The sequence below is a fragment of the Barbus barbus genome (assembly GCF_936440315.1).
Source record: "Barbus barbus genome assembly, chromosome: 27".
Taxonomy (NCBI): Eukaryota; Metazoa; Chordata; class Actinopteri; order Cypriniformes; family Cyprinidae; genus Barbus; species Barbus barbus.
Window position 1 is genome coordinate 14,859,649 of NC_136755.1, and position 26,533 is coordinate 14,886,181.

The following is a 26,533-nucleotide window of genomic DNA, read 5'->3' on the forward strand; positions in this document are numbered from 1 at the left end:
TATCTTACAAAAATTGGCCACACTTTATTTTAAGGTCCACTTCTCACTATTAACAAACCATTAACTATGATTTTTGCCTCAATAAACTCCAAATTTGCTGCTTATTAATAGTTAGTATTGTAGTTGTTAGGTTTAGGTATTGGGTCGGATTAGGAACGTACAATAGTGTCATGCATAATATGTGCTTTATAACTTTATAATACTAATAAAAAGCTAATATGTTTATAATAGGCATGCTAATAAGCAACTAGTTAATAGTGAGAATTGGTCCCTATACTAAAGTGTAACCCAAAAATTATATTCAGTACTATCCTTCACTTTCACACATCATTTCAGTGTTCACAGGAAACTGAAGGAAGACCTTGTTCTGCCAAAACTCTCATCTGAATTAAAGTTAAGTCTTTGTTAATAAACAATATAAGATGGCATTTTTTAAAGCAAGTTTATGCTATTGTATCATGTCAAAAAGTATGACACTTTTTCACTCTCGGTTCCTCTTCCAGGTACTGTATCCCATGCAACATGAGCAGGGGCTAAAGTGTCTTTGCTAAAAGTCTTTGCTCTCTTCCCTCGACTCTAACACTGATTCACAAATCACTCACACTACAGTCTCTCAACAAAACGCCAAAACATCCCTTTAACAAGTTCCTAGGACAGTGTAATTGAAATACAGTTTCCATCATGTCCGACTCTTCTCTAGTTCTCAACTACAAAGCCCAAGAGCAGACTTGATCTGTAATACTGAGAAGATACCAGAGCCTTGGGAGGGCAGAAAGCTCAGAGCAACACAAGATGAATGTGTTCAGACCACTGGATATCTGTCAGAGCAGCTGTTGTACTTCACAGGGCCCTAGTCAGGATTTTTTTCAGAGGTTTACAGATTCAAAAAAGGAAGAAAACAAATAAGCTCTCCTCCGAAAGTGAGCTGTTTTGATGTCTACATAGGCATAATCCTGCCTTTTAACCAAAAGAGAACCTGAAATATGACTGATTTGAAACATTTTCCATCAGTATGGTCACTCAAACTGCACACAAGTAGCTCTCCTTACTTGAAGTGCAAAGGATACTTGATTAATAATGTGATTAACAGTAGAATTTGTGCTTAGCATTTTGCTAATGACAATACGGTAAAGCAAAACAAGCACACATACACACAGGACCTAAATTAGATTTTCTGTTAACACCTTTTAGAACTAAATAAAAACATTTCCCTCAAAGTATCTGCAAGGCATTCTGGCATTGTGTGAAAAATAGATGTTTTTGCCAAATAGAGGTGTCTTAGAGGCAATCACAATTTTAAAAACTACATTTTTATACATCTTTTGCATTTAAAGTGCATTTATAAGGCCTAAACATGCCGCCTAGACAGCACACTAGATTTTGGAACACAGCAACAGTGTAAGGATGTTTTTACAGTGTTAAGCTGCTGGAGAATATTAAAATATCTGATGGAGATGTGATGACCCATGCAGAGCCAGGCTAATGGGTGGAGACTGTTTGCTAATAGTGTCGTTTACTCTGCACTTCCAAATGTCACCAGGCACTCCTGCAAAAGCCAATAGCCAGGCGCTGACGTCATAATGAGGGACAAAGATTGATAAATGTCGATTAGGAAGCATTGACCTACAGCTTTAGGTCTGGGTGACAGATATGAGCCGTCAATTATAATTTTATTTCTGCTTGTCACTCTTCTATTCTCTGAAGAAGCAACGTATTCAGAAATGGCACAGCATATTTTAAGAACAGCGACTTGCAAAATGTATGACATGCATTTTAGAAAACGTTACTATAGAAAACCATTATAAAATGAATAAGCAAACTAAAAGAATTTGGTATTACAATGTAAAGTGATCATCACATATGGACAATCCACAACATTAAATGGTGCAGGCTTAAAATTTATTAAACATAACTATGTTTATGTATTTCTTTCTACACTATATTTTGACGTTTTTCAAAATACATTTCTCAAAAAATAAAAGAGTCACACAGGTTTATATATTTATAGTATATATATATATATATATACTATAAATATATAAACCTGTGTGACTGTGTGATATAAATAAATGTGTGTGTGTGTATATACATATATATATATATATATATATATATATATACTGTGTATATATATATATATATATATATATATATATATATATATATATATATGTGCATATAGCAAAGATGCAATACATTGATCGAAAGTGACAGTAAAGACTAATAGTTTGACAAGATTTTCATACTTTGATTTGTTTTTTCTTTATTTCTGTGTGCATCAAAGAATTCTGGAAAAATAAATAAATAAAAACAGCACAAATGTTTACATTTATTTCACTGCAGCATTGCCAAGAAAACAGTGTTGGTGTTCTTTTCTAGCTATCTGGCTAATCTGGCAACTATTCATAATCACCAAGGCTGCAGTTATTTGAGCAAAAAAAAAAAAAAAGTATAATAATAATAATTATAAAATAATGTGAAATACTTATTTAATTTAAATACATTTTTCCCCCTATTTCGATATTTTTTAATAATGCAATTTATTCCTGTGATGGCAAAGATTGATTTTCAGTGTCACATGAGCCTTCTTTAAAATTTGTTTTAATATGTTGATTTGGTGCTAAAGAAACATTCCTTGTTATCAACAAAACAGTTGTGCTGATAAATGTTTTTTGTGGAAACAGATTTTTTCAGGACTCTTTAATGAACATAAAGTAAATGTATTTACTGTCACTTTTGATCAACGGCTTTTTATATCTTAATATCATGGAAATACTGTAATACCTTTTATTTATAAAGTGCTTTTCTTATACCCAAAGCACATTTTAGGCTTCTATTACTATATTCTATTAGTAAACATGACTTCTGACTTTAAAATGTTCTGTCCTCCACTTTTCCCTCTTTTTATTTTAGTATTCCTTTTAGCTCTGCAGTTTTTAGAACTGGCATTGCATCCACCTTGCCTCCCTGTACCCAAAGCTCAATGCCCCTGCCTGTGCAGTACTGTGCCTGATGGGCAGCACTGCGCTCTCTCTCTCTGCATGTGTGTGTTTGCCTGGAACGCTGTCTTTAGCCGGTGTCAGCGGTGATGGCAGCCAGCAGCGTGTGGTCCAGCTCCTGTGTGGCTGTGACTGGCCTCTGGCTCTACTCTCTCCGCCCCACATTGCTCATTCCTCAGGGCTATTCTCCATCTCCCAGCATCCCCTTCGCCTGCCATGCATATCAATCACTTTAATGGGGGTGCTTTCAGACGAAAAAACACTCGGCTAAACTAAACTGGGTCAGTATCCTTTCATTGGTGACGCAGTTGAGGGGAGGGGAGAAAGGAACCGGAAAAACAGGCGAGAGAGACAGAGAGATAAATATGTAGATAGAGACATGGACAGTTATATATATATATATATATATATATAGAGAGAGAGAGAGAGAGAGAGAGAGAGAGAGAAAGAGAGAGAGTGAGAGAGAAAGAGAGATGTACAGGACACATAGTCCTAGAACAGCGAGGTCTGAGCAGCTGCTGGGCCTCTCACTTCCATTAAGTGAAAAGAGGGCAGAGGGTCAATATAACAAGCGGCAGGACGAGTCATTAACCTGGATAGCTAAAAGCCACATCACAGAGACAACGCTTAGTTTCTAGTCCTCTCAGAGTTGACACATATCTACTCAGAACGGACTCCAAACATTAGTTTGTACTAAAATAAATAAGATGAACATAATAAACAAAAGCTAAAGAGGCTAAGCTGTTTACTACTATTAATGTTCAGGAACATGTCAAAGCAATAGTTATATTAGCATGGATGGATAAAAATGTTTTCTTGTAGGTCTATTTTATTTTATGTACTTTATGTAACATTTAGCCTATTTGTGATAAAATGCTGCTACATCACGCAGTTGCCTACAGTCCGGTAGCCTATGGTCAATATAATAATTTAATTATGTAATAATTTCTATAATAATTAATTAATAATTTCTTAATTCAAAATAATATATTAATGAATCCCTGATAATACCGGGTTGCTATGGTCACATAGGTTTGTTTAAACATTAAACTCGTGGCCACGAGAAAAATATGTCGTTCCCTCAACATAAGAAGTCGTGGCCGCGAGAAATGGATGTCGTTACCTCGACAAAATTATCTCGTGGCCACGACATAATATCACGTTCCCACGAGTTCATATTCATAATCACAGAAAAACAACAACATTGCTGTGCATCAGTGCTTTTAAACTATACCTGGGAGAAATCCCAAGCTAGACATACCCTGACGCATAATACATACCATGATATATTAAACATCTGGTCCACCATCTGCTTCCATACGATACCCTCACACTATGGAGGCAAGTTCACATCGAATGTCACAGCAACAGCGCAGATGGTCACAATGTTATAACCCTACCTTTAAGAAATCTTTGCAACAAAATAATTACCCAAGAACACATAGTTTATGATCTTTCTTTAGCTGCAGCATCTAGCATATGTGGACCTTCTAGAGAGCAACCAAACACTTCAAACAATGTTCGAGAACAATATTCTCGATGTATGGCAGCATATGTTATGCATAAGACAAATTTCACAGAGGTCTCGGTCGGCTAGGCCTCGTCCCGAGCAGACGCTGAGGGGTGAAGTGTGGTGTGGAAAGGTAAAGATAGCACTCACCGGTTCTTTAGCTTTCTGCGCTAACACTGCAAAGGTGGACAGCTTGCTGCACAGACATTTGGTGAGGGAGACTGCCGGCGATGGGAGCGTTTGGCAGCTCTCTGCGTCCCAGTTTTCTTCGCCAGCCTCTCTGTTGATAGGGTATAACGACAACACACACAAACACACACACAGAAAAAAAGAATGAATTAATTGGGTCATTCCATAAGAGAGAACAGGAGAGACTGTAGTGAGTTGTACAGTGCTATGAGAACTAGTCGATGACAACCCCACTCCAAATGCTCTCAGCCACAATGGCCCTCAAGTTCACTGGCCTTGCTTTTATAATGGGCCGTCCTCTCTATTCATCTAGTCTTTCTGCAAATATCTGCTTGTCATAAACACTTTCAGGATCTCATGGCTGTCATATGTGCCTTCCATAATCCTCTTACTCAAAGTGTTCTCAATATGTCCTCAAAATGTCTAGCAGAAGCACTCCAATTCCCATCGCTTACCTTTTCCACGTTATTTCTGCCTTTATCTGAACTGTAATTATAATTATGTGATTGTTAAATCCTTCTTTCATTTATCCATTTACAAGTCATTTTAAGTATGCCTATATTTTCATCTTCATCTTCACACAGATCTTCAACAGTTCACTGGAGCTGTGCAAAGTCCCCTCATGCTTCAAACGCTCCACCATCACCCCCGTCCCAAAGAAACCCAAAACTGCTGGACTTAATGACTACAGACCTGTGGCTCTAACGTCTGTAGCCATGAAATAATTTGAAAGACTGGTTTGGCTTATCTGAAGGACATCACTGGACCCTCACTGGACCCCCTGCAGTTTGCCTACAGAGCAAAGACGTCTGTGGATGATGCTGTCAATATGGGACACTTCATCCTGCAGCATCTGAACAGACCAGGGACTTATGTGAGGATCCTGTTTGTGGACTTCAGCTCCGCTTTTAACACCATCATTACGGAAACCCTTCAGAATAAACTAACCCAGCTCTCCATCCCCACCTCCGTCTGTCAATGGATCACCAGCTTCCTGGCAGACAGACAGCAGTTAGTAAAGCTTGGTAAATTCACATCCAGCACACAGGAGCTGCTGAAACAATTCTACTCTGCCATCATTGAACCATCCTCTGCACTTCAATAACTGTCTGGTTCAGCTCAGCTACCAAATCTGACCTCAGAAGACTACGGAGGGTGAATCATTGGTCCCCACTCTCCAAGAGCAGTACTTATCCAGAGTGTGCAAAAGGACTGGTAAAATCACTCTGGACCCCTCACATCCAGCACACTCCCTCTTTGAACTGTTACCGTCTGGTCGACGCTACAGAGCTCTGAGCACCAGAACGACCAGACACAGGAACAGTTTCTTCCCTCAGGCAATCCATCTCATGAACACTCAACAATAAAACGCGGAACACACAACTCTATTATTTATTCACCACACTTGCTTACTTTTTTAGTACTATTTATCTAATTTTTTTTTATTTCAAATTTGCACATATCAGACCTGTACATACATAGTTGTCTATATTATATATTGTGTTTTTGCTGTTTTGTACATAGCCTATTTGGATATTTGTATTATTCTTTATTACCTGTGTCCTGTCCTGTTACTGTCTTTGTTGCACTGTGGAGCTTCTGTCACTAAAACAAATTCCTTGTATGTATAAACATACTTGGCCAATAAAGCTCATTCTGATTCTGATTCTGATTTACACTACCATTCAAAAGTTTGGGGTCAATAAGTTATAACTTTTATTACGGACGGACACATAAAATTGATGGTAAAGACATTTATAATGTTATAAAAGATTCCTATTTCAAATAAATGCTGTTCTATTCATCAGAGAATCCAAAATAAAATGTATCAAAACTATTAAGTAGCACAACTGTTTATTCAGCATTGATAATAATAAGACTTTTTATTTTTTTAAACACAAAATCAGTAAATTTGAATGGTTTCTGAAGAATCAACTGATACTGAAGACTGGAGTAATGGCTGCAAAAATTAAACTTTTCCAGCACTAAAACAAACTACATTTCAAAATATTTTTCAATAGAAAAAAAGTGTAATAATATTTTACAATGCTTTTACTGTATTTCTCCTAAAATAAATGCATCCTTCTTTCAAAAACATTTAATAATTTTATCCACCCCAAACATTTAAACGGTAATGTATATATGCACATATTTATGTCATCTGTTTCATATGCTTTATTTATTTATTTATTTATTTATTTTAATAGTATTTTTTTGGACATACAAGCTACCAGTCTGACCATGTGAACTTAACATACTCCCACATATGCACATCTTAAATTCAGAGAATAAATAATGGGAATGGAGGAGGGGGAGTTTTAAAACATTGTTATATGTAAACTGTAAAGCTTCATGTTGATCCTCAGATTAAACTCACTGCTGAGGCCAGATGGTCGGACTAAGAGGAACTTCTAATTATGGATTCAGCAAATAGTGTACAACAAAAAGCACAACTGATTAAATATGTGTAACATTCTGTTTCCACAGCTTAAAATTAAAGTCTAGTCAAGTTAGATAAGGATGTACATAACCGGTCAAGTGTTGAGTCGTTTTTTCCCCGCAGTAAGGGTAGTGCTGTACTCTTTGCTAGTAACCAAAAAAATGGTCCATGAATCATCACCATTGTGCCCTTGAGCAAGAAACCTACTTAAGTCAACATGGTATCAAAATTCAGAAATTTCTTGTGAGCAATTCATCACCATGTTATTCCACAGGAGAAAACATTTTAGCAAATGGCAATTCATCATGTTGACTTTACAAAGTTACAATGAATGAGTCTTTCAAGTGAACAATGAATAAGTGAATTTCATCTACTTCCAAGCAATGATTTGTATTGTAAGCAGTAATAGTCTTTTCAGTTCACTGAGGTCTCTCTTTTGTATTTGACCCCTTTGGAGACTTTCAAATTCTGACTATAGTATATCCAAACAGCCTTACTGAATCTAAATGAGCTTGGCTGGGACAATACCATTTATATATCAATACACATTGATATTGCGAATAAATCTGAAAGATACCTGAGGGCACAGAGTGAGTTTCTGGAGGAAAGGTGCACAATCCAAATGGCCCTAAACATGAGACGTGCGTTATATTAAGAGTACAGTTTAAAGCAACCTGTCAAATTTGAGATGCATAATTTACATTTTTATGGTTGTATCCTTATTTGTAAATTCACACGGGTAATTCTATTTTGCACAAAGGGTCTTTGTTAAACTTCACAGACTTGAATGAGCACAGATGTGCATTTGCACATTAAACAGACAGAGCACAGTAGAATGGATACCGTAATAATTCTGACTGAAATATATATTTTACTAAAATATTTTGCATCCAATAGTGGAAATACTTAAAATCTGTATAAACTACAGTACAGCTGCAGCAGTATTGATATACTTTTTGAAGTTAAAGACAAAGCCATAGTTTCTTCAATAACCAGGAAGATGAATAAAGAAAGAATAAAAGAAGCTATTTGTTTTTTCTCCCCGCTGTATGAAAACATACCAAACCAAGGGTATGTAACGAAAGAGTCATTTTTGTGTACCATTACATCCCTAGTAAACATAGAAGATGTGGTACATTATTAAAATGCTTTTATTTTTATCCTGGTACTTTTATTTTATGGAGTAAAAGAAGCAGGTATATTAAATGAATCTCTTAAATTCTGAGTTTATGAGTCTGTAAAGTCTACTCAAGCGGCAATAATAGAGATAAAACCCGACGTCAACTTATAATTACAAGAATAAATAAATTAGGACAGGAATTCCCAAGATTAATTAAAAAAGGTCTGTATAAATAAATAGTTCTTTCCTGTAATTATTCATGACTATATTCATAACTATTTTATGTTCACTCAAGGTCAAAATTGTTTAATCAAACATTTTAGGACAAATTCACTAAATAGTTGGATCACTTTTGTGTGCAATATTTCTGTTTAAAACTCTGCATCTTATTTAATAACAAGCCAGATTTCAGTTTAAGTCAATGTCATTTTTTTCAAAGCAAACTTTCTATGCAAATTAGGCTTGATTTAGATTGAGCTATATTCACTTTTAATTTGCCTGGCACAATTAACACTATGCTATTACCGCCTGTGGAATTTTGCTTAAAAGAGGCGCTTGTGTACATTTTCGAGCCGTCATGCCAGCAGTGATTCATCAAATGATGATCAAATGATGGCGAGGCACGTTATAATCAGGCATTTATCCAGACTTGTGATTTAGATTGCAATTTCAATATTTTAAAGTGTCAATTCTTGCTTCTAGATCACAGTGCAGTGATGCTGGACAGGTCTAGTAAAGTATGTCAGATTGCAGTAGTCTGCTGCATGCTTCACAATCTAGTCTCACAACTGCATGATGGGAATTGCACCATGTCAATTCCATTGGGCTTAGGCTAATCAATAAGAAAACAATGCTTTAAGTGTGAGCAATTCATGCCTAATGCAAGACTTTTGTGAAATATCAGTGAAACCTACGCAGAACCAATACAAGAGCACATCTGCATTGTCTACATTTTCCTCTCTCTCTCATAAACATGCATCATTCTTTTCTTCAAAACATATGCTCCCACAGCTAGTGCTCAATAAATAAAAACCTACCTAATGCAATGTAAGTGCAATCTTTGTCTAGCCCTGATCTGCAGATTGACACTTTAGAGGCAACTGATCTCAGGCGACTCCCAGTCAAAGTCTCTCGCCAACAGAAACAAAGATGAGCCGACAGACATGTGAATGAAATTCTGGGTATTTCTAGTAGGCTAGGATCAAGCACAGAGCATCAGGTGCAAACCTCCCGGGGATATTAATCAACAGCAGGTGAACAGGAGCAGCTGAGATAAGAGATACGGAGCTTTGTGAAAGATCATCTAAAACATTGTTTGGCAGGCAAGACAGATACTTTGCTTAGATCAGAAAGCATCCAATTACTGAGCTCTCAGAATGAGACAGGAACGCTGTCCGGACAACATCATTTACCACCCTTCGGGACATTATCTTTTATACAAGATTATACCTGCTGGAAAGATGCTGTTTTGAATGCTGGTTGCCAGTATGGAATGATAGTACCTTGGTATCCACATTAGGCTTCCTAATTTAATTTGAAGTACTAGGCCTATGTAAATACCATACTATATAAATATGTAAACCAATTCAGTACAATGGGGAACTATTTATGTAAATTACTGAAAGTTTGCGTCATACAGTATCAACAATATATATATATATATTATATAACTTTTATAACTTATATATATTATGTAAGTTATAAATAGATTAATAATATAAAACACCATTTTTAAATTAAAATAACACAAAAAACATCCATAAATATTCAGTCAGGCAAATGGTCATGTTACAAATGTTATGAATGAGGCATGTTCACACAGAAGGTCAATTTGTATTTAATAAACTGTACCAATGTTCAAAAGTTTTGGAAAGACTTCAAAAGTACAGTCATATTAGAAAACTTTCTGTGAAATTGTGTGAGCAAAAAGCAGCTTTCTGTTGGTCAACATGGCAAATTCACAAAAGCAACTTGAACCTGATGCAAAATCTGTGTGGGGAAATTTTTCGTCCTCACAAGACATTCCAGATTGCATGGATTCCTATTAAAATTACTTGATGAAAATTCACCAAACAGTGGTGAATGTGACAGCACCTTAAGGTTTATGTCTGCACATACTGTATATATATAAAAAAAAAATCAGCAATGAGAATTATACAGTAAAAAGTGAGACTTTCCCCAGTCAACCTTATATAAACACCATGGGGCTTCAGACTCTGAGATCATCAATGAACCACAACTTCACCAAAAAAATCATGCTGGTACCATGAACCAAATTTCAGCAGGGCTAATTCCAGAAAATAAATAAATACAAAACACTATAAAAATTGCAAAAATCCAACACAATTCTATTCACAATTAAATTTCCACTCAAGTGTAACCTCGATAGCCGTTCCTATGCTTCAAATAGCATCGTAAAAAACCCCCCCAAAAAACACATGGGCATCCTGTGAACACACCCTCCCTCTTTACAATATTAGCCAGCATGGTAAACAAACTCTGTGAACCTTTTCATTTCTCCCTATGGTTTGATGTTTTTCTCTCAGTTGCTTAGGCATTTTCACTCTTACGCTGCCACTCTACCCTACACACAAAAAAAGCAAATATACATGCTGAAAGCAAGGGCAAAGAGGGTAACATATGGATAATGAAATGCCACAGCAGTCATTTTTCACCCTTTGGTATGTGAGTGTGGCTCCATTATTTAATTAGCACATGCTGTGATAGGTTTAATGAACCAGCAGTGCGCTCCCTTCCTCATCAATGGCCCGGCCCATGTTTGTGTTTAGGTCTCTGATTAAATGACCAGATCTGCCGTGACAGTAGTCTGGGGGGATCAGATTACAGAACAGTCCAAATTGACTTTGTCCCCTTTTGTTTTTAATATCCACTACAAGATGAGCTGCCTCAAACCACAGGATGAAAACATGAGATAAACGCTGGTAAAATAGATCAAGCTGTGGTGGATTACACCAGCCGTCGTCTTGACAAAGGGTGGTGGTTAAGTTGGACTCGCGTCTACCTTGAAGGCTGAAAATACGCCTTAAACAAACAAATTAAACGTGGATTCTGACAGCTAATCCATTTGAGGAACAGTTTTATTTCAGGAAGGCAATTAATTCTAATCTGGTTATAGGCACCTGCGCTATAAGCTAAATATGCCCTATATGATTACAGTGAAAGGGTGTTCAGACAAGAATTATGGGAGTGTTAAAATTAATGCAGAGTATAAAATGCTGAAAACAGGGGAAAAAAACACTGCGAGAAAGAAAAATGAGAAAGTGATCTGAAAGGGAGGAAGCGAGAGAGAAAAAGACTGATAATTAGCTCTGGTAGTATAAAGGAAAGGAAATATTACATGACAAGTGAAATACACTCAATCTGGCATATCCTTTTCACTGTACAACAGAAGAATTTTCTGGAACTTAGTACAAGCAAGACCATTCATAACCAATGTTAGTGATATATTTAGGGAAGTTCTGATACATTTAGGAAAGAAAGGGAGCTGGTTTGGGGAGCAAGTGTAGTTCTCCATGCACAAGGCTCAGTCTGATATTCTGGAAACATTAATGCATGATTTTGACTGTTATATGGCTTTTATCTGACAGTTCAATAAACAAGAATTTATTACTGAGAAACTTACACTTTAGACACAATATTGCCAGGTCATGTTTTTGCACTGCAAATGAAAATAGTTACAAAGCCACAACAGCACCAAGCATCACACAGTAGTTATGTTTCATTTCTGAATGTATAAGCATTTTTTTAATGAACCGTTTGAGGGTCCCACTTTATATTAAGTGTCCCTAATACCCGTGTTCTTACATAGTAACTAGATGTGTATGTAGCATGTAACCACAGTGTAAGTACATATTGGTACATAGTATCTACATCGCTAATGTTTGTGTAATTACACACATGTAACAACCCTCAGAATGGTATGTGTAAGTACAAATGTGTTACAGGACATTGGTAACAACACTTTTTGCTAATGAAAGTACAAATGAGTAACAGGACTAACAGCACTTATTGGTAAAGAAAGTCTTACACTTTATATTAAGTAGACAATTCCTATGGATTTACCATGTAATTACTTTGATGTTACACAGCAGCGGCCAGTAAGTTAGGCTTTACATATAAATTGTGGTTGGTGACCAGGAGGTTACACTTTATACAGTTCCTGAGGAGTTATTATGTAAGTACACTGGTATTACTGTGGTGAACCAACTCGAGATCCAACTCTTCCCACTTTACATATGCCTAAACCTACCCATCTCCACACCCTGGATCAAATTGTTCCAATTACTTTTATACATACTGTTGTTACAAAATATAGTTATGTAATTCCTTTAACACGAGTGTTTAGTGAAGTGAAAAAAGTGTTGTTACCAATGTCCTGTTACACATTTGTACTTACACATACCATTCTGAGTGTTGTTACATGTGTGTAGTTACAGAAATATTACAGCTGTAGATACTATGTTTTAATGTGTACTTACACTGTTGTTACATAATAATAACACATCTAGTTACTATGTAAGTACACAGGTATTAGGGACACAATATAAAGTGGGACCCATTAGAAAAATCTCCACCACTAATAAACACACTGACAGTCTTTATGGAATGCACAACAAAGAGTTCAGCAAAAATACTAATTAATTTTATTTTTTTTATATTTTTTTTGTATTATTGTATTTTCTTTTGCACAGTAAGCTTATAATATATCATTTTGGAGACTTTTGTTGAAGTCTTCTGCTTCTAAGAATTTCAAATCAAAAGTCAGAAATTTCTCATTAAATTCTTCCAAGATCAAAGCATCTGGACTACGCTATCCATTTTGATTTAATAGCAATATACTTGTACTGCATGTCAAACTAATTCTAATTTTACATTTTAGGAGAAACATCTGAGACAACATTGAAACTTACACATACCTGCAAAACTAAAACTATCTCAGAGCAATCTTTTTTTCTTTATTTTCCCATCTGGGCATGTTGCCTCAGATCTGAACTACCGCAGAAACTGAAGCAATGAAAGTAAAGTTTTTTCCCAAGTATGAAAGATTATGTCCTTGTCCTCAGAGGTAGAAACGCACACAATGCTTTTGATTCAGTAATGCAATCATGTCGGAATGCATGTAAAGTGCTTGTCATTGGCCTTTCACCTTTGCTTTCCTAACCATAATTGTTAAGCTTCTTTTAAGAGATCAGCCTTCCTCCTGGTGCTCTGATGGGAATGATTCCAGGCAGGTTAGCAATGAGTGCGACTAGCGGCCCTGTGCAACTGGTGTCACAGCTTCATGAAACAACTTCCAAGATGACATTCTCTGAAGTAATGACCACAGAAGAGTGTTAAGAACATTGCTCCTTCATGACCTGACCAAATAATAGGTGGAGAACTAAAATTAGCCCACGACATCAAATGAATGAAGATGTAGCCCGTTAAACCAGAGCAAGAACCTCACAGCCAACTAAAGCAAGCCACAGAAATCCCAGCAGATCTTACTTCATTGATGTTTTCATCTTTTTACATGCCACAGTTTCCATGTGAAGAGTTGTCAAGAGAGAAATCTTGACAATCAGATTGAAGCAAACTGTTAAAGATGTTCTTTATATATGATATACTAATGCGTTTATTAATATAACGCTCACAGGGAGGATGGGAACATGTGATTTACATGATTAAAAACAGACAATGGATGATTGACTTTTACACCATTCAATCCAACAAAAGCTTTGATATACAAACCATCCCTTTTATTGGACATGATCATCTCACTAGACTACTTTTTTATGTTTTCATTAGTAAAAAAGCATTAAATATGTATGTACTCACCACAGTGGTGTAGTCTAACTCCACACAGATGCTATATGTAAGCAGACAGACGCTTGCTGAGACTCAATCTGCTGGTGTTTCGATTGACACACTAACACTGTCCCCCTGCCCTGCGAGCCACTCCCCCAACAAACAAACACATGCACACACACACACACACACACACTTGACTTCCGCCACACACACTAAATCACCAGAGGAGGTAAGGGGTTATTTCCGCATCAGGTGTTTTGAATCTAAATATAGAACACTGAATCTTTAGCGACAAACAAACTCAAATATACTTACTCATTGAAGAACAGCACGGAAAGCTCACACAATGTGTGTTAGCTTTCCATGCTCAACATGAGCAGGAAGAAGATTATGTCGGGAGGAACAAATATAAAGAGAGAGAGTGGCCCGTTGCAGAGAGGTAGGTCTAGCCATGGTAAGACAGATAATGGCGCATGTAGCAGCTCTTGTGGTGAGATGGATTCCACATTATCCCAGTTCAGCTCATTTTAAACATAAGATGCTTATGGATTACCGTCTCGCTTTATTACAGGAAGGGAGGGATGTAACCAGGGTTCGCACAGGTTGCAATATCACAGTGAGGAGGGAAGAACCGCATCCACCCTGATATTTCACTAAGATAAAAATCCCTGTAAGCCAAATGGTTCCAGGAATCACTATTAAGTTGCTGTGATTATTTTCTCCCGTAGTGTCATAAAAACAGAAGCTGTTCTAGCAGCTGATCCACAGTCCATTGACTGGGAGAAAGTCTGAGTCACGGCCTCGTAAGAGAGAGAAAGCTCCATGCTTATTTTCAGATAATGAGTGGGTGCACAGAGAGTTCAGGAGTCTGTAAACCAGAATCACATGCTAAAAACATCCCACAATGTCTTCATCCTGCTGTAAACATATACATAGGCTTTAAAGGGATAGTTCACCCTAAAATGAAAATTCTGTCATCATTTACTCACCCTCAAGTGGTTCCAAACCTATATGAATTTATTTGTTCTGCTGAACACAAAGGAAGATATTCTGAAGAATGTGGGAAACAGCAGTTCTGGGGCACCATTGACTTCCATAGTATTTTTTTTTCCTACTATGGAAGTCAATGGTGCCCCAAAACAGCCTGGTTACAAACTTTCTTCAGAATATCGTCTTTTGTGTTCGGCAGAACAAAGACATTCATACAGGTTTGGAACTACTTGAGTGTGAGTAAATAATGACAGAATTTTCATTTTTGGGTGAACCATCCCTTTAAAGTGACCTGAAACAGATCTGTGATGCAGTTGTAATGGGTTCTCTGCCATTCTGAACAGAAGATTATCTGAATTTTAGTATATCTTTATGCATGGTATGCTTGTAAACATATGAAGAGTTTATTTGCAAAAGCAGATAACTCCGTTTTTGAAAATAAAAAAAAATCATGTTTTTCATTATGTTATCAAGATTTTATTGTGTTTTATTGTGTTAGTTAGCTGTTTTTTTTTTACCTAGTCAAAATAACCCAACTGCATCAATGTACCATGATATTGTAAGAGTAGTGTGAACCATTATACGTCTTGGTGGATGCTTAACTATAAAAACAAAAAAACATTAATTTTAGACTATTAGAATGTAACTTCAGTTAATTTCATTTAATTTGAAGGTCATATAGAGCCAGACTTAATCTTAATGGTTACAATTATGTTTTAAATCATTTCACATTCCTGTTATTCTAAACAATTTGAATATTCATGGTCAAGTTCCCGATCATTTAATAAAACATTCAGATGCTTATGCATTTGCACAAATCTGACATTAAGTTTTAATGATCAGCCCATTGAAATTGATAAATAAACAGCGTGACTTTCTCATTTTTTTTTTTTTTTTTTTTTTTCATTATGATGCCTCTAATTTATTTTAACTGCAGGGTTCACAGCCTTTGCTGCTAAATGTCAATTCATAATTCTTAATTCGTTAATGACTGTCAACTAGATGTCATTTGGTTTTAGTTATTTCAAACATTTTACATTAAAAGATAATAATGAACAGTAATACAGTTTTAGTTTCAGCATCCCACAGGGTGTTTGTTTCATTTTAAAGCTATTAATGAAGGTTTTACTTTTCATTATAGTTTCAAAGAGATCATTTTTTATCTGTATGTAAAGTCACTGGAATGGGTCATACAGTTTATTTATTCATGCATTTAATTTTATGTGGTTCCCATTATAATTTACAGATTGCAAAGACTGTGAATCCCATAGTGTGCGTTCACTTCATTTTAGAAGTAATAATAAGGGCTTATTGATTGATTGTGAATATACCTGCTGGGAACAACAGAATACATTTAAATATGGGTTAACAAAATAGAAAACACAATATAAATAACTTATTTTTACTGACCATTTTGCATCAGGGGGGATAATGGCATAATATCATTCTACAAAAAATTTGCTTTTAGATTGAAATAAACTGCATGTTTTGTTGAAAAGACAAATTTAGTTGAACTAAACACAAGATCCACTAAATTCTGTCAAATTGAAGTAAAAACGAGCCCTGTGCGTGTGTGGTTAGTAGCTGCATGCTCTCACACAGCAGTGGAGTGTTGTGACCTAAGGCTGATGGATAGCAGTGGTGCGGATTAGAAGCCGGATTAAAGCATCCATCCCATACCTACTCAGAAAAAGGTTGTTGGGATCAACATCCTGTTATTTACCCTGTCACTTCACTCCCTCTAGCATGAGCCCTGCTCCAATGAGCAGCATGGGATTCTAGGTCACAAAGAGAGAGCTGCTAGTGGCAAGGTCGAATTCCCAGGCTCAGCCTCCACAATCTGGAAAAATGGAATGCTTACTGTGTAATGAATGTGCATGTTACCACACAGGGTTACTATAGCCTGTAGTAAACCTGGGTTTCCAGTAGCTGTAAATGTGTTAATACTCTGTCGCTCCAACAAGGGAAACTGACTTGTAAACTGACTGCAGAGGTAATGTTAGGAAACACCAAAGATGCCAGCTGAAGTCTGAAGATCTGCACTGTACTGGCCAAATAAATTAAGCTAGTCTCTGAAATTACACGTCACAAGTCTAAGTTTGGAAGTTATGTTTCTCATCATCAAAAAAAAAGAAAAAATCGAAACCTGATCTAAAGGCTTATTCCTATATATATATATATATATATATATAAATATATATATATAAATAATATATTATCACATTTACTATTATTATTATTGTTGTTGTTGTTGAAATGATGGCTAAGCAGCAATAACAAGTCTTTCTGGTGAATCTGGTTCACTATAGGCAATCCAGAACTCCATACTAGGCACCAGTATCCAAAACATAACATTATGGCACTTCACTTTATGTTCCTTCATAGTTTGGTGACTTTACTATTATTCCAAAATGTGTAAGTAGATGTGTCCTAGTGTTGACCACAGGTAAGTAAATAATCTAACAACCTCACGAGTATCTCATGACCCACATTGTTCTCAGCACACGTACTTTAGTAAACAATGCATGTACTGACAGATGATACCATGATGTTTTTGAAGCACAGCTGAATGCAAATCTTCATGTATATGGGGCATTATGATGGACTCAACTTATTTGTGTGCTTTTGCTAACTCTAGACTTCATTGCAGCACATTTCTCATTAAAACAGAGGTAGGGCTTTAGAAGACAGATGGCACGGACATATGGGCATTTAAAACATTGAACTGTAAACACGAAGCCACGGCCAGCATAATGTCCTGCAGTTGCCCGAGCAGAGAGAAACATTTTAAAATAAACACATGTAGTGGGCCATTGAGTTGGTGTGGAGTTTTCATGCCAGCTCCCAGCGTATTCCTTTAAATTGACTACGTACTTGCACACACTGACACATACTCACAGATTAAGACAAACACAATGAGTTGATGTGGAGCATGTGCTAACACACTCAGTGGGGAGTGAAGCGGATGTTTGTGGATATGAACCCTGCAAAATATATATATATATATATATATATATATATATATATATATATATATATATATATATATATATATATATATTTCTCAACTCAAGCTGTGCTAATGTATCACGAAGAATCCTTAGATGAACAAATAATTGCCTCCTTGTCTTATCATCTGTGGGCTGTGATTTCTTCTTTATTAAATTTTTCTTGTGTACAAGCTTTTTTTCCCTATTTGGAAGTCATCCAAATAAAGCATAAGCCCACATCTAATATTGAATGGACGTAAAAAGTTCCGTAGGATCAGCTAATATGATAAGAGAATGATCTTGCAACTCAATCACTAGTCTACTAGGCTATTAGCATCAAGTCTAGTCTGCTTTGCAGGTCATTGTAGCCAAGTACGGCCCACTTCTGACATGGAAGGGGTCATCTAACTGCCAAAAAAGTCAACCAACTGCAATACACTTCTTTTATGTGAAATTTAGGGGTGGATAAACATGACTTACTAGTAGTAACTCATATAATGGTCAACAGTCCATGAATGGCTCTACAGGCAATGTACAAAGAAATTAGTCTAAATTATGTACTGTAATGTTTTTTCAAAGTTTAAATACAACAAAGATAAATGAAGTATGTTCTACAAGAAAATTGTCAGGGTTCTGTCACTTCGGTCTAGTTTATTCATGGTTTTGTGACGGAGCCCTGACACTCCCTTGTTGTCTTGTTTTCTGGTGAGCGCGCGGCTTCGAGTTGCGCACTCTCTCGTCTGCGGGCTCTGTTTCATGTTGGGGCGTGGTGTTCGGATCCCGGCACTCCTGTCTTGTTCAGACTCAGTTCTGGTTTCGTGTCGGGGTTCGGACACTCACGCTCCAGGATTGTTCTTGCTGTAGGAGTGTGCGGTCTCGAGTTCGCTCGGGCTGTGCGCTCCTCTGTGAGTGTGTGTGTTTTGTTCAGCACACGGTTCAGTTTCAGCCGCGTGCTTTTTTTGTTGTGTTGTTGCACGCAGCTCGTTCTTCGGCTGCGTGCTTTCTCGTTTTGTCTTGTTCATTGTTGCACGCAGCTTGAGTTTTTTTCACTGGCTGCGTGCTTTCATGTTTGTCATGTTTTGTGAACATGCAGTCTCCTCATTAGCTGCGTGTTCATGTCCTGTTTTGCACATGGCTAGTGATTTTGTTTTGCTGGCCATGTGCTTGTGTTTTTGTTTTCATGTCAATTGTCTGGACCCCACCTACCTCGTTTCCTGATTATTGGTTAATTTGCCCCACCTGTTATCTCGTTACCCTCCTCATTTGCTCCCTTTATAATCTCCTTGTGTTTGCAGTCCTGTGCCGGTTCGTCATCGTTTGTTCCCCTGACGTATGCTGATCCTGCCTTGCCTTGTCGTGCCCTGTCCTGTCCTGCCTTGCCAAGCCTGCCAGCTGTCCTGTTTTTCCCTGCGGGGTAGTTTTGGTTGGTTTTGTTTATTTTTTATTATTAATAAAAGCCCATTCTCTGCAGTACTGAGTCCTCGCCTCATCCCTTCACCCCACAACCCTGACAAAAATACAATTTCTTTGTTTCTGCTTCAATTCAATGTGTTACTTGAAATTTAAACTTAAATTAAATTTTAATTAAATTTACAAACAATTTCTGAGTGAAAATTGTTCCTACATCCATTTTTATTTATTTTTTCAATGTGAGAACTGGTAGTCAGGATTCCCAGAATAATCCAAAAGTAAGATTTCATGTCACCAGGGTTTGATGTATGTTGAGTTTATCAAAGCTATGGGGGAAGTTACAGTGCATTTGGTTATTTTATGTTTAATTATTTAAATTCAGATTAAGTTAAAATGCTAATTAGTGCTTAAAGACCCCAAATCTCTCTCTGTGTGAAACCATCTCATTGACTTGACCTGTTTCAGCACCTCGGACAGCGGCATGCAGTGCTGCAGGGAAATGTGTCTGACTGTGTCTGAATGTACTGATTCAAGGTTTAGAATGATGACTGTGGAAATGTACTTCAGTTTAATGCAACTCCTACACAGCAAATTAACTGAAATAACCCTGAACAATGGTTATATGTCTTGCCTCTTTTGCTTGCAAATGAGAAAACAGAAGGGCAAAGGGGAAGTTCTATATGAGCAATTTATAATCAGCATCATTTGGATTAAAACTGTGTGATTACTAAAGTGGGGGAAAAAAAATAAAATAATAAATGTGCATATCACACTGAAATATATACACTACTGTGAAAAAGTTGATAGACTTTTTTTTCTGTTTTTGAATATATAAGTCTCTTACAAAAGTCTCTCATGATGACCAAGGCTGCATTTATTTGATCAAAAAAGACAGTAAAAACAGAATATAGTGACATATTACTACTGTTAAAAATAACTAATTCTATTTTTTTTTACATAATTTGTTGTTTTGATGGCATAGCTGAATTTCCAGCAGCCATTACTATAATCTTCAGTGTCACATAATCCTTCAAAAATCATTCAAATATGCTGATTTGGTATTAATTTCTCTGTCTGAAAAAATAAAAATAAAATAAAATAAAATCTCACCCACAAAGTTTTGAACTATAAATTTGTCACTGGTTCAACCAATGGTGTGACTTGGGGTGAGGCTATCTGTTTCTCTGACTAATGAAAAAGAGTCAAGAAGACTGGTTTAAAAACCGTCAATATTTTTTTGCAATTTTGCATTAGTACACACATAAGCTGTAAGCTAAAACCCAGTGTCCTTAGAATACTAACATTATGAATAAAAAGGACAAGGTGTTAGCATAGCTTCTCATTTTTTCTGGTCTCTTTCCACATAAGCCTCAGGGAGTCAGAGTTCCACACTTTACAAAATGACAGAAAGAAGCCAAGGGATGTGAATAACTGGAGTAAACAAAAGCACCTTTGTAGGACATATTCTCCTTCCTGCTCTCTGGGGATGTTTCAAGTTACCAGGTTACAAACAGATTAAAGAAGCAGACCATCGTCCCCCAGGAGCCCCTTTAAGCCTTGCAGACCCTATACCTCTGCTGCTGCCCACATCCTATAGCCTGAGAAGAGGAAAGAGACAGAAAAGAGTGGCAAAGGAAGAGGAATACTGAAAGAGAACAGAGCGTGCTACATGCAAACAAGTACAGAACTGGTGTCTTTTCTCTCATTACCCTTGCGCTAACAAGCCGATAAGAAACCACACAAGAGCACTGTTTTTTGTTTTGTTTCTCCATGAAAGCAACGACACAATTGTCTCTTAGACGTCTGTCTAGAATCTGTAATTTCCTTCTGCTTACGCTTGTTTAGTCCCAGAATGCCCCTCTGCACCAATTCAAGCACACACACAAAAAAAAGAGAGAGACAAAAAGATTATTACTGTATCTTCCAAGTTTTTCACAAGCAAAAAAAGCTGATCTAAAGGCTTATTCCTATATATATATATATATATATATATATATATATATATATATATATATATATATATATATATATATATATATATTATCACATTTATTATTATTATTATTATTATTATTGTCGTTGTTGTTGAAATGATGGCTAAGCAGCAATAACAAGTCTTTCTGGTAAATCTGGTTCACTATAGGCAATCCAGAACTCCTTACTGGGCACAAGTATCCAAAACATAACATTACGGTACTTCACTTTATGTTCCTTCATAGTTTTGGTGACTTTACTATTATTCCAAAATGTGTAAGTAGATGTGTCCTAGTGTTGACCACAGGTAAGTAAATAATCTAACAACCTCACGAGTATCTCATGACCCACATTGTTCTCAGCACACTTGCTTTAGTAAACAATACATGTACTGACAGATGATACCATGATGTTTTTGAAGCACGGCTGAATAAGACAGAAACTTAGTAATTCCCACACATTATAAGAAACTGAGAGGAAGATGTTAAGTTCTATGACACAATAGCCTCTCCAGCTGCTGGTGTCAATGAAAAAATGAATGTCGGCCATCAGAGATGTGTCTTCACAGACCATTGTGCTGCAATCTCCATCGATCTCACTCTGTGTCCTGCTCTCATTTCCTGTGGATTAGAACTTCCCTCTTCACTGCTTTACACAAAAACTGTATCACAGCCTGCCTCGCTGTATAGTAGAGGAGACCGGGAGCAATTGTAATGGGGGCTATTTCTAACGCTCAAAATGTCTTCAGTCACACTTAAGTGATGACACTTACTCAGCAAATCTGAGTCAGCCGGTAAAGATCAGTGAAGTTCCGTCTCTGCTTGAGAAAGAAAGAAAAGTGTGTGAACGGCTCACTTCTTGAGCACTTTATTTATATTTTTTTTATCCAAACACCTTGCATATATTGGATCACAAATATGTCTCTTATGCTGCTTAAAGTTAACATGAATGGCAGATGGTAACACTGTTGATTAAAGAAAATAACTGATTGAAGAAATTAATGCTTTTTCTAGCAGGGATGCATTAAACTGCCAAAAGTGAGGACAAAGACTTTTACCAAAAAAAAAAAAAAAAAAAAAAACTCTATTCTAAAAGTCTATTTCAAATCTGTTCTTTTAAAATACTCAACACGTTAAAATGTTATTTTAAAAAGTAATAATGTTACATAATATAACATTTTTTTTTAATACTGTAAATAGCCTGGGAAAGAATAAGGCATTTCTAAAAAAAAAAAAAAAAAATTAAAATATGTGTATTATAAATTTGGATTTGAGTGTACAAATTCTCACAAACAAATGCATGCAAGTTTTTAGACGTCATGATTTATTTTATCCATTTTACAAAAAAAAAAAAAAAAAAGTTATCTGGGGGTTGAAAGTTTCATTTTCTGAAAGTTAATTAATATTAAAGAAAGAAAGAAAGAAAGAAAGAAAGAAAGAAAGAAAGAAAGAAAGAAAGAAAGAAATAAAGAAAGAAAGAAAGAAAGAAAGAAAGAAAGAAAGAAATAAAGAAAGAAAGAAAGAAAGAAAGAAAGAAAGAAAGAAAGAAAGAAAGAAAGAAAGAAAGAAAGAAAGAAAGAAAGAAAGAATACATGCTCTGTTTTGTACTCTATTTGTGGAAAGTTGAACGTCACAAAAACGTACGTTCTCTATTCTTTTACTATTCTTCTTGTTTTCTTTTAATTATTATAAAAAAATAATAATAATAACTTCTAACATTAACATCTAAAACTAGCTCTATTCAAAATTTTCTAGCGACTTTTTATACTTTTTTATTATTATAAAAAAAAAATTTAAATCTATGTGTGCTGTGTTAGACTAACGAGACTTGTCACATCACTTATATATTGTTGCTCTTTTTTTGGCTTGATTGCGTCTATTGTCCTAATTTGTAAGTTGTTTTGGATAAAAGCATCTGCTAAATTATTACATGTAAATGTAATATAAACCACTCCAATATTAGACATCTAGGACAGAAGTGTGTGTGTGTGTGTGTGTGTTTGGGGACACATGCTCCTCATCTCATGTGAAGCGCTAAAAGCTCTGTCCTTTTCATGGCGAGCGACCAAAGGCTTCCTACAGCACTGAAAAGGGCACCATAACCTGCTGGCAATTAGCAAGCACCGCAACTGATAAAGAGAGAGACAGAGAGAGAAAGAGGGACTGGAAGAAAGACAGAGAGAGAAAGAACAACAAAGAGGAACAGCGATAGAGAAGGAGAGAAGACCAGGCTGATTTAACAGATGAAACAGGACGGGGAACAGGCGAATAAAGGCAAAATCTCTACAGAGTGAAGAAGAGAACTTCAAGGCTAAGGGAAAAGAAATGGAGGAAAGGTGAACCAAGGGATTGAGATCAGGGGGAGGTAAGGCAGCTGGAAGGAAAGGTGGCATTAAGATGAAAGAAAACATGCAGAGACCAGTTGCACTTCAAACAAAGGTCAGGAAGCAAAACACAGCTATGTACAGAGAGAAAGAGTAAGAAGGGTAATTAACAGAGAGAGACAGAGACAGAATGTGGACAATGAAACGCAACTTGTGTGAATACGTTTGAGTTTGTTAACATATTTTATTGCACATCTCTCTGGAATCTCTGGATTCTGATTAGTCAATAGTAACATTCTGCCATCAAATATCTTGTGAAGTGAAAGTGAAGTGAAGTGACATACTGCCAAGTATGGTGACCCATACTCGGAATTCGTGCTCTGCATTTAACCCATCCAACGTGCACACACACAGCAGTGAACACACACACCGTGAACACACACACCCGGAGCAGTGGGCAGCCATTTATGCTGCGGCGCCCGGGGAGCAGTTGGGGGTTCGGTGCCTTGCTCAAGGGCACCTCAGTCGTGGTATTGAGGGTGGAGAGAGCGCTGGACATTCACTCCCCCCACCTACAATCCCTGCCGGCCCGAGACTCGAACTCGCAACCTTTGGATTACAAGTCCGACTCTCTAACCATTAGGCCACGACTTCCCACCTTGTGCAGTGACCTGTAAACTGTACATTTGACCGTTGTCCATGGCAACCATTCCTACAATGTGATAGTTTGTTCTCTCTCATGGCTTTCCACAGTGCCTTTCTTCTCAAACAATACAGTAGTTTTAACTTTTATTTTAGTTACATTTATTTACATGTTTGGACTTGAGCACATTAAGTAAAAAGTGGGTACATCCAAGTTGCTCATTATCACAAATTAAACCCCTTCAGGAAGGCACAAGACCTGATTACCCTATCTGTGATGATGTACATTATTTACTTTTATGTCCTATAAGAAAATTACTATATCAGAAAATAACAATTTTGTCAATTTAGAAAAAAAACAAAAACAAAAAATCCCTCCCAGTATTCTTTCCTTTTATGCCATTTAAGTACTATATTAGACAATTACACTTGAATGAGAGAGGTTAGAAAATTTTAATTTAAATTCTGCCATCTAAAGCAAAACTCATTTTTAAAAAAAATAAAAATTACATTATAAAAATATTTTATTAATATACTGTTGAACACTGTTGTTTAAATGATTTAAATAAATTATTATTTTTATTCAGCAAGGACATGTTAAATTGATTACAATTGACAGTAAAGACTTTTATATCAGTTACAAAATTATTAACTATTTCAAATATATTATGTTCTTTTGAACTTTCTATTAGCAAATAAAGAAACAATAAATAAAAATAAAAATAAAAAAGTATCATCTTTTCCACAAAAAAAATACTTAGCAGCACAACTGTTTTCAACATTCATATACAATAAGAAATGTTTCTTCAGCACCAAATCAACATATTAATAATGATTCTGAAGGATCATGTGACACTGAAGACTGGAGTAATGGCTGCTGAAAATTCAGTTTGGCCTCAAAGAATTAAACAAAAAATATATTTAAATATAAAACAGCTATTATACATCTAATCAAATAAATGCATCCTCAAGGAGCATAAGTCTTGCAATCTTTCCAGCCCCTAAATACTGTATATCTATACTCTCAAAAAGCCCATATAATCATATTATAAATATGATTATAATATAAATATGACAAACCATGTTTGCCCCTCTAGGCAAATGAGCAAAGACCGTTTCTGAAAAACATCAATACCCATAAGCCCATGTAACATCAACACACTCTGTTCACAAACATCAGCAGCACATGTCCTAACTGTATGCAATTTGATCCTCCACATGCAAAAAACTAAAACAAAAAAAAACACACAGCTTCACTCAAAACAAATTAACTGGTAACAAATACAACAAGGACTGATTCTGATAGCCCCCTGCATCCATTCACACATGCCACAGCTGTACGACAACACATATACTCAGCCACTGTGCACACATCCATATAGTACATCCACTACATTATCATAATCAAAAGCAATTTGTTGCTTAGCGCCACGCATTTTTTTTTTTTTTGCCAGTCATGATTAAAATGGCCCCATGGAGGTTTAGATTTGGTTGGAGGGATTAAATGTGATTTAATGTGATTGTATAAGAGTAAAGCCCAGGCAGTTGTGAGCTTTGGAAGAAAGAAAATAAAACATTAAAAATGAAACTCTGGTAAGGTCATTCTGTACATAAAAGAGAATTTATGATTATAAGCCATGCACAGTGCAAAGTTCATACAGACTTAGGCTTTTTTCCCCTCTCTTTAAGTTCTCCAAGATCTCAGAGTTGTTTTTGAAGACTTTGCCCTCAAAAAAACTTTAGTGAATGAATAAATGTAATAATAAAAACTAGATGCAGAGTCACCAGGAAAAGTCCAAAGTAAGATTTTACTTTTATTTTGTTTTTATTAATTTTTTTAAGTTTTACAAATATCTGGAATCACTCACTGGGAATAAATTGTATCCTTATGCTGCTTGGGGTCTCAGAGATCCCAGGACCATTTTTACATCTTACAAAATATACTTATAATTGCCAATTTCTTTCAGGATGATACTTTTTGACTTTTCATAATCTTACACAAACTGATAATAGACTATTTTGTACATATTAAGACTCTAAAACACGCGCACACACACACACACACATATAACAGATACCACAGGCTTTTAATGCATGTCTACTTTAAGGTAAAACAGATGGCAGTACCATTACAT

The 26,533-nt window shown here is 36.2% G+C and overlaps 1 protein-coding gene across 1 annotated transcript in view; it reads right to left on the minus strand.

Moving 5' to 3' along the window:
• The window catches only part of LOC306847669 (adhesion G protein-coupled receptor B2-like), a 316,825-nt gene that overhangs the window by 63,920 nt on the left and 226,372 nt on the right, over positions 1-26,533 (minus strand). Inside the window, exon 17 of the mRNA XM_079381759.1 lies at positions 4,660-4,789. Coding sequence (XP_079237885.1) covers positions 4,660-4,789 — 130 coding nt within the window. The remainder of the gene's footprint in view (positions 1-4,659; positions 4,790-26,533) is intronic.